This window comes from Chelonia mydas, chromosome 9 (genome assembly GCF_015237465.2).
Source record: "Chelonia mydas isolate rCheMyd1 chromosome 9, rCheMyd1.pri.v2, whole genome shotgun sequence".
NCBI classification, from domain to species: domain Eukaryota; kingdom Metazoa; phylum Chordata; order Testudines; family Cheloniidae; genus Chelonia; species Chelonia mydas.
Genome location: NC_057855.1, coordinates 16448541 through 16458019, shown reverse-complemented (window position 1 = coordinate 16458019; position 9479 = coordinate 16448541). Strand labels below are relative to the sequence as shown.

General features: G+C 45.6%; 1 protein-coding gene across 1 annotated transcript in view; it reads left to right on the top strand.

Moving 5' to 3' along the window:
* The first annotated feature begins 447 nt into the window (after window positions 1-447).
* The window catches only part of PRKCI (protein kinase C iota), a 44266-nt gene continuing 35234 nt past the window's right edge, over window positions 448-9479 (top strand). The window contains exon 1 of the mRNA XM_037908423.2: window positions 448-965. Within this exon, the coding sequence (XP_037764351.1) occupies window positions 835-965 (131 nt within the window). The 5' untranslated portion in view covers window positions 448-834. The remainder of the gene's footprint in view (window positions 966-9479) is intronic.

The window sequence follows — 9479 nt, the reverse complement described above, 5'->3', positions numbered from 1 at the left end:
CATCCTTAACTCCTCGAAGTGAAGAAACCTCTGCCAGACACTTCTATTTCACCCTAGGCAGATCCTTCCCTATAAAATTCCAACACCCTCTATGCCTTCACCCACACATACTACTCAACTATGGCAAGGGTAGAGAACAGCAGCAGCGCATGCCCCCTGATTCTGAACCTTAGTGACTACAAGCCCCAGCATTCCGTATGGCTTTGCCCATTCCCGGTGTAATAGCCCCCTCCCCAGAAAGCTATGGACTGTACCAACTGCGGATAACAGATCACTGCTGTTGCACACCTTCACTTTACAGGATACGAGAGAAGGTGGTGGCAGTTCCTATCTTTTTCTGCACAGTTTGTCTCCGGATAAATCGCTCTGGTGCCCGTTTAAGGAGATTGGTGTTTGTTTCCCCCCGTTCCTTCCTCAGAGCGTAGACCAATCTCCTCAACAGGTGCGCACTGGAGGAGACCAAGGAGGCAATTGATAGGGAGATTGGGTGGGTGGTCCCCTTGCTGCTCTCGCCGGAAGTAGTGGTGTGTCGCCCCCCTCCCCCATTGCTGTGGAGTGTAGGCTGATCCCGCCTCTTCCCCTCACCGGACTGGTTTGTCCTCATCTTGCTTCCCTCCAAGAAGTGGTTTGTCCCTGCCTCCCGGCATGGGCCCTGGGCTCTGCCCGTCACGGGCGGGGCTGACTCTGAGGCGCTCGTAGCGGCTGGCCGGAGGCGGGGCTGAAGAGCTTCCTGAAGCCTGGGCGCTGCGGCGCTTGTGCCACTACAGGGGCCGCTCTCGAAGTCGCTCGTTTCCTCCCTTCCTGCTCCTCTGGTCGCCTCGCGGGGCCGGGGAGATGCCGACTCAGCGGGACAGTAGCGGCGGCAGCAGCAGCACCACCACCATCATGTCCCACCCGACGCTGGGCGGGAGTAGCCTCGGCGGGGAGAGCGCCCACCAGGTCCGGGTGAAAGCCTACTACAAAGGGTGAGTGAGACGGCCTGGGCGGGGTGCCTGGCGGACGGGAGCTGGGTGGCGGGGGGGGGGGGGGTACTCGAGTGCGGGGTGGGGAGCACGGGGTGGGAGTGGAGTCTAGGGGCCAGGGGGTTCATTGGGGGGAGGGTGGTGCCGGGGCGGTGCGGGGCGGTTGCGGGGAAGCGTAGGTACCGGAGTGGATGGGGGCGGGAGCGGGGCAGCGGCCTGTGAGGGGGGGAGAGAATCATAGAATCATAGAATATCAAGGTTGGAAGGGACCTCAGGAGGTCATCTAGTCCAACCCCTGCTCAAAGCAGGACTGATCCCCAATTTTTGCCCCAGATCCCTAAACGGCCCCCTCAAGGATTGAACTCACAACCCTGGGTTTAGCAGGCCAATGCTCAAACCACTGAGCTATCCCTCTCCCCCTGAGGGATAGAGCTGAGGGACAGCAGTGGTAGGTGATATTTGTAGGGCCGTGGGGTGGCGGCTACCGGCACTGAATGGGCAGGTAATGGAGCAAGGCCTCAGGGGAGAGGGTGAGCCTACAGGAGGGGCGGGGGTACCGGCAGTCTCTGCAGCAGCTTGGCGCTAGGGGAAATCTGGGGTTTCAGCCAGTGCCTGCAGTGATTATGGGGGGATTCCAGAGTTGCATTAGAATGGGAAATCAGAGGAAGCAGGAAGCAGTATTTGCTGAAGCTGAACGGGATCTAAGGGAGATGGGGCTTTGCTGGGGGTGGGGCACCCTCGTGTAAGTTAGGAGAGAACTATCATGCTGACTAGATAATGTGAACTTTTGGGCTGGCGGACTTTATAAGTCAGTGATTTGAAAATACTCATGTATTCTCCCTAATGGTGAAATAATGGGAATGCCCCATTTTTTGGAATGTTGTTCTTGGCTGGGTGGGAGGGAGGGGAGTGTGAATTCTGCCTATGCTGTTGCTTTTAACAATGTTCGGGGTGGTTTTTGATGCTAAATTTCTGTTCCTTAGCTTATGCAATACATCTATAGACAGTGTTAAACTGTGCTTCAGGAAGCGCTGCCAGTTGCTCCAAAACTTGCCAGTTGCAGTATTTTTCAGAAATGGTTCTTAAGCACTCTTTTGAACACAGTTGGAACTAACAGGGATTGTGCTCCAGGGAACATCTTGGGGGTGGTGGGTGGTGTCAGGTTTCATGAAACTGCTTGTGGGAAGAGGCACTCAGGGGAGAAGTGAAGAGATGAACCCATTCTGGCTCCAGATCATCAGCTGTGCTCATTACAGTGGCATTACTCACAAATATGAATTTACCTGGGATAACTTTTCCCTCTTCCCTCCCAGATAGTCTAATCCATTTTTCAGCAGCTGACAACTGTTCAGAATGAGCACATTCTGCTTGATTTACTTACAGTATTTTTAGAAAGATTTGAATTTATGTACTAAGGTAGTGCGTAGGGTCACAATCTCTGTTGGGACCTATTGTGCTAAACAGTGAACAGATACCTAGGAAGAGACAGCATGTGCCCTGAAGAAATCACAATCCAAATAGCTAAAACATCGGTGAAAGTTCATTTCAGATAGAGGTACACATGTAGAGACCATCACATTTCTTGACAGAAAGTTGGATGAAGGTATAGCAGCAATTTTACTAAGTTTGTAGTGCTTGCCATTCAATAATAGTGAATATTTAAGGCATGTCTGCAGTTTCATAATTTTAGAGGAAAGTTAAAAAGCCATGTGTAGACTGAGCACCATAAACCTTTTCTGCGTTTGATCGTTGTCACTCAATTTCATTCCTGACCTAATGTGTAAAGAAGTCTGTTTCTGGGCTTCTCTTGAGCAAGGTCTGTCTCAATTATGCCAATCGGTGTGATTATTTGAATTGGCATCACTCAAAAATAATTGTTAATGTCTCGTTTATTTACTCTACCTGAGTGGTGTTAATGCAGTCAGTAGTTCATTACTAAATATGGAACTAAAATGACTCACACAGGAAGTTGGTTATAAACAAGCTATCTGACTGGAATGCCTTAGTCATGATTTGTATTAAGGTCTTACATTTTGACAGGGTTTTTTTCATCATGGGATCCCCTATTTTGATTTCTGCTTCCCTGCAGTCAAAATACTTTCAGCAAACCTGCACGCTTGCAGACTTTTCACCTTGCACCATTGAGAAACTGTTAGTGTGCAAGATATTCCCTACTCCTATTCCAGGCCTCTACAGGCTTCGGAGCTGAAACTCTGAACCCCTGTGTGCAGCATAGCTTTCTTCAGCAGTGACAGTAACTCAAGATAAAACAGATCTTTTACTCAAACACTTACTTGCTAGAGTGGTCATTGCAGTTAGAGCATAAAATAAATTCCTAAGAGTGGGAGTTGGCAAGAGATATAACTGTTGCTAATAGGACTATTTGGCTATGTTAGGCACCTTACCCATATTCTTATTTACTTACTAGTAAAAAAATTTTTTACATGGTACTTGCACAGTGACATTAATAAAGAGTTCAGCAACAACAAATTAAAAGAGCCAGCACCCATTGGTATAAGCATGTGAGCTCTCGTGTACATTTTCACCACTTTGTGATTGGAAGTTCGTTGTGATGGGCCCATACTTTAGTGTACTTAACCGATTGTGTGATACCAGTTATCCGTGCTGTACAATAATAAAGCTATATGATCTCAATACTGTAGAAGTAGAGGAATAAATTATTAGTGGCATGGTTTAGAACAGCTAGAAATAGGTCATGCAATAATTATGCTGTTGTATGCAATGATGAATCCTGTAGATCTATCATTGTTAAAGGCAAGTCCTGAGGAGGAACCATTATCCATCCAGGTTAAGATGAGACTGCAGGAAGTGCTGAGTAGTGCTTACCTTTAATGATTGGCGTAGATGGAGTGTCAGAAAATTCTTTACCTATTTTTCAACAGCATAAGCTCTAATTTAGACCAGGCTTAGAGGACAGGTAGATGACAGGATAAAGATGCTTCGGCCCCCTCAACAGTATAACTTATGCCAGTGATGAAAAGTTAAATTCCCAGGAAAATTAGTAGTCTGTTTATAATAGATCATGAAGATATCCTAAGTGAATGCATAGTAAAATAAACGGAATTCTTGTTCTAGTATCAAGACTAATTCATCATTAAATATACTGGGGATAACGAAGGACCACAGAGCATAAATAGTCTTGTCCCAAGAACAAGCAAGAAAATATCTGTATCATGAGCTTCGTGGGATGTTAACTTGCCTTTTCTTTTTTACATTAATATAGCAGCGTTGAGTAGGAAAGGGAAATAACTGTTTAATATATAACCAAGGAGCCAAAACATAACTCAGCAGACACTTGAATTTGATTTGTTGTGTATCTTCATTTTAGAATTCTTTTCTGGATTATAGTGGTATTGGGCAAATTATAGCACATGAGTTAATATGAAGTTAGTAGAGCAGAAGTTTTTCTCCTCTGTCTTGACCAAACTTCTTACGGTCTTCTGTGGAGGAATATCTTAAGAGGAGTAAACCTTTTACTCTTTTTTTCATAAATTATCTGTTGGTGCTGTAAATACTTCACTGTAAAAATTAATCTAGGTAGGAGGATGACTGGGTCTTCAGGCATGGTGAGCAATTAAATCTCACTGTGCAGGAGTACGTGATCTCCAGACCTTGAAGCATCCATTATGAGAAGGGTCACTTTAAATCATGCTCTAAAGAGTTCCGACTTAGTACTGGATGAGAATATTTAAATAGCAGACTGATTCTGGGAGTCTTATATTGTGACTTTCTGAATGATGTAATTAGACCTCCTCAAAAGCATGAATGTTTGATGTGGGAGCATGATAAATGCATGGAGGAGTTTTTTTCCAAAGCATCTAGATGTAAGATTCTAAAGAATTTAGTCTCTATCCCCACTGTGCATAGTAGTTAATCTTAGGCTTCCGTGGGAGACCAGTGGTATAATAAACAATGGAATAAATGTATCCATTAGATAAAAAAAAATTTTAAATCCGTTAAAGGTAATCAAAGGCTGTATATAAAATGACCGTTAAGGATAATGAAGAAAAGCCATTTGATCTCGATTGAAAAGTGGGAGGGCAGCAACAAGGTGTACAGCATCCCTTTTTAGATACAATAACAAATCAGTCTGTTTTGAGTCTTGACTGCACTGAATTCCAGGAAAGACAATAGTGATAAACACAATTTTGGTGTAGCTCATGATTTACTAACTCTGTTGGAGAGGCTACTCATGTGAAATGTTGCTTTAAGTTTTTTCTTCCAGGGGTGGAGCAGGCCTCTTTTATTTACTGAAGAAGGATCCTATTCATCTTAAATGTTTACAAAGAGAGCTTTTGAATATTTGTTTTAAATGCAAGGTATTCAGGCCATGGTCTCTCTCTGACTGTATTTGTACAGGTCCTTGTAAAATAAGGCCTTGATTTGGGCTCTGAAATTAAAATAATAAAATCTGAAAAATAGTTTTTATAGTGGAGGTGTTTACACCACCATTAAGAGTTAGCAAATAATAGAAATGTAGGCCTCGAAAGGGACCTTGAGAAGTCATCAAGTCGTGGCAGGACCAGAAACCTAGACCAGTGGTCACCACCCAGTCGATCGCGATCTCCAGCAGTGTAGCTGGGCTGCCACTAAGGCAGGCTTGCTCCCTGCCTGCCCTGGCCCCACACCGCTTCTGGAAGCAGCCAGCATGGCCTCGGGGGCAGGGTGGCAGGGGTCTCCCTCTGCATGCTGCTCCTGCCTGCAAGCACAGCCCCTGCAGCTCCCATTGGCCACAGTTCCCCGTTCCTGGCCAATGGGAGCTCCGGGGGCGGTGCTTGCAGAGAGGGGCAGTGCACAGAGCCATGTGCCCCCACATCCCCTCCCCAGGGGCAGCAGGGGTGCATGGCCCCTTCTGGGCGCGGCATGGGGCCAGGGTAGGCAGAGAGGCTGCCTTAGTGGCAGCCACACTGCGCCACCAACTGAGAGCCGCCAGAGGTAAGTGCTGCCTGGCAGGAGGTCTCACCCCAGCCCATAGCCCCCTCCCAGAGCCTGCACCCCATACCCCCTCCTGCACCCCAAGCTGTAGCCGTGACCCCTGTCCCAGAACCAGCACCCTGCACCCCAACACTCTGTCCCAACTCAGAGCCCCCTCCTGCACCCAAACTCCATCCCAGAGCCTGCAGCCCCTGCCACACCCCAACACTCTGCCCCAGCCCGGAGCCTACATTCACTTTTTGGTGTAACTGTCATTAATGGTGGCAGGATTAGTTAGAGCAGGTTGGAAGATTTCACTCCTGCACAGTGGGGGTGTGGGTGTTTGTTTTAGGAATACCTTGTTTAAATTTGGACCAATAATCCTCTTGTTGGGTAACAGCAGAGGGAAGGGGACTTACCCTACTCTGCCATAAGCCACTGCAAATGTCAGGACAATCCAAACTGGCATATGGATTTCAGAGGCTTAGAATAGTTGTCTTCTGAAACATAGTTGACTCTCAGTCTTAATTATGGCAGAAGCTGCCTCTCCTTTATGACAGAACAGCGCTGTGTTACAAAGTCTGAAGGTAAATACAGGCAATACCACTGAGTGTCCCATTCATCTCCACGGGGTGTTTGCTTTGACTCTTTGCTTTATAGAAGGGTTTACAGGCTCCAGCTAAGGGCTTGTCTATATAAGAGATGTCTGTATGAGGTATTTCCGGTTATACTAGTATAAACTATTATGGTTATACCCACGGCTTAAATTCTCAGAGTATTTCCCAGAGCTCCCTTTCCGCCTACCAGATAGACAAAAAGCTGCTTGAGGAGACTCCACAGCTGTATCAAGTTGTTTTCATACTTTATTTTCTTCTCTGACTGTACTCCTGAGATCAGTTGCAGGGTGTCTTCCTTTCCTGACCTAGGATCTCGCATATGGCTCAGCATTGAACATTGTGAGAGACAGTCCTACCAAGCTAATGAAAAGTAGTGTTGATATGGTCTGCGCTTTCAGAGATGATCGCAAAGGAGTCATGATTATATTCATGTGCGAGAAACCCCATTCACTTGATGTTATCAGTAGATATTGATGCACTTTACAAGAGATTTTACAGGACCTGGCATTGCCTTCTGGTGACTGTACTTTTACTCTCTGAACCCACATGCTACCACTTTCTTATCCAGTTGCAATCTATAGCAGGGAGCGTGGACTTCACATTCTCCACGGAGTATGTTGGCATGCTGCGGCTAGTTCCTAGGCTATAGAAATTTAACATCAGCAGCAAATTGCTCATCCGTTTTGTCTATGAGCCTATGCTGCAAACTTCTGTAGAATTGGGATTGGTTGGTTGATGTGATGTCTTGAAATTCCATCACAGCTTCAGCTTCTCAGGCAAGCCTCTCTTGCTCCCCTGGTGCTTGCAGTCTCTGCTCAAAAACACAAATCTACCTCAGAGTTTTGTCTTGTGCAGTCTGGATGTTGATTTCCATGGACTGTAGCTCAAGTGACAGTTCCACAAACTCTTGTAGAGCGTCAGAAAATATGCCCAGGTTGAGTACAAATTATGTAGATGTCAAGTATTTCTGGAGTCTGCTGAGCGTGTCTTTTTTTTCCTTTACTTTGTGCTTCTGCTGCTCTAAGTGAAAAAAGAGACTGTAATTCTTCCAGATCGCTTTCACTGCACGGCTACTTGATGCAACCCACCATGTTCCCAGAACGGGCCCAATTTTCAAGATTTCTACATGCAAAGTTGCCGCACATTCTTGAAGTTCCTTTGCACTTTTAGGGGGGGCATAGTAGAGAGTACAGTTTGTCCATAAACACTTTAAAGTGGTTGACTCCATGAATATCCGGCACGGCGATGTGAACAGAGTGTTCAGGGCAGGGCAGAGCAGTGCAAGACAATTCAGGAAAATGCAGCTGTATCAGAGTAGCCACTCCACTTTTCTGACCTAGCATAACTGCAGCTCCATCACAAGCAAGAGCCATCAAGTGCTCCTTTAGGTAAGCCTCTGTGAATCCCACTGCATCCAATTTTTGGAGTAAGATTCTGGCAATGGTTGAGGCATCAGTGGCTAGAAGCTCAATTAGGTCAACAAAACACATTCATAGGCTGCTCCATCTCCTCTGTTGCAAATCATATGTAGATGCTAACAGTGTAAGCTTGGCTCAAAGTAGTTGACTCATCAATCATTACTGCGATTTTTGAACTTACAAGATACTATATTTTAAAATATTTTTTCTTCATTTCCTCCACAACGTGCTGCTGTATGCTAATGCAGGTGACATTTGAATGGAGAATTTGCCCCATATTTAGTCTGTTTAACTTCTGCAGGTCAATTTGTTTCAGAATTATAGGAGGGACAATTTTGTTTTACCAGTTTGTACGCAGTATGGAATACTTTGCAAGTTGGTTCAGTATGTTGCGACTGCCCTTGCACTTGGCATGCTATCAATTTATCTTTCTCTGCCTCACTGTGAATACTTTCTTTGACTTTGTGACTGAGACTTTGAGGAAAAAGATATGAGCACAGAGGCTTCATTTGTTTTAATTTTCTGTCCCCATAGCTTGAAATATAAGAATTAGCCCAATCTTCAAGCCATGATTTCTGCTCATAGCTCTGAAAACTGTACTTTTGTTTAGATGCTGCAACCCAGTTAATCTTTTTTCTAACATTTCGTCATGGGTTTATCCTCCCCTCCCCAATTCTTTCTCTTGGCTGTCTAACCAACACAGCGATAGGTCACTCCTGCCCCATTCCTGTGCGTCATAGTGTTGTTCTTGCTCTTCAGGGATACTCTGTGCTGTTTCTTCATCTTGATGAACAACTTCCCCACTCTCCTCCTAATCAGACAGTTTCCTCTTTCTTGTAGAAAAATATAGTGCGTTTATTTTTTTTGATTCATGTTGGAAAATTGAGTACTGTACACAGATATTAACCACACATGCAAGTCAGATGCGATTACCCACTGACTTTTGCCCTCATTGATTACATCAGAAAGGTGTGGTAGTTTACATTCTGTCAGCCACCCATATCTGTGGTCTGCCAGCCTATGAAGGGCTCCTCCTGCTCTCCATGTACAGTATATAACTGTTAATTTGTCATAATTACCATGAAAATAAATTGTTGCATAATTTTTATTAAAGATGCATTTTGTATTGCTTATACCAGGGGTTCTCAATCTTTTTCTTTTTGAGACTCTCTGTCCCACACTCCAACATGCTATTAAAAACTCCAGGGCCCACTGGTGTCAGGGTGGCCTCCGGGTTTCAGCTGCTGGGCTGGAGGAGAGGGGGGCTAAGGGCTCCTGCCCTGTGGTGGAGCTCCGGGCTTCAACTATGGGGCAGCGGGGCTCTGGGCTTCTGCCCCATGGCCCCCTGAAACTGGCTCATGGACCCCAAGAGGGCCGCAGATTGAGAAGCGCTGGTTTACACCACACAGCATCAGGCTGGAGTTAAGGTTTGAAAATATTTACTGGAGCTGCGCTTCGAACAGCTCTGGCTGAATTTAAGTCCTGGTTATATCAGTATAGATCTGAACTGAAAAAAGCCAGTCTTATTCTAGAGTACTTTAAACTGC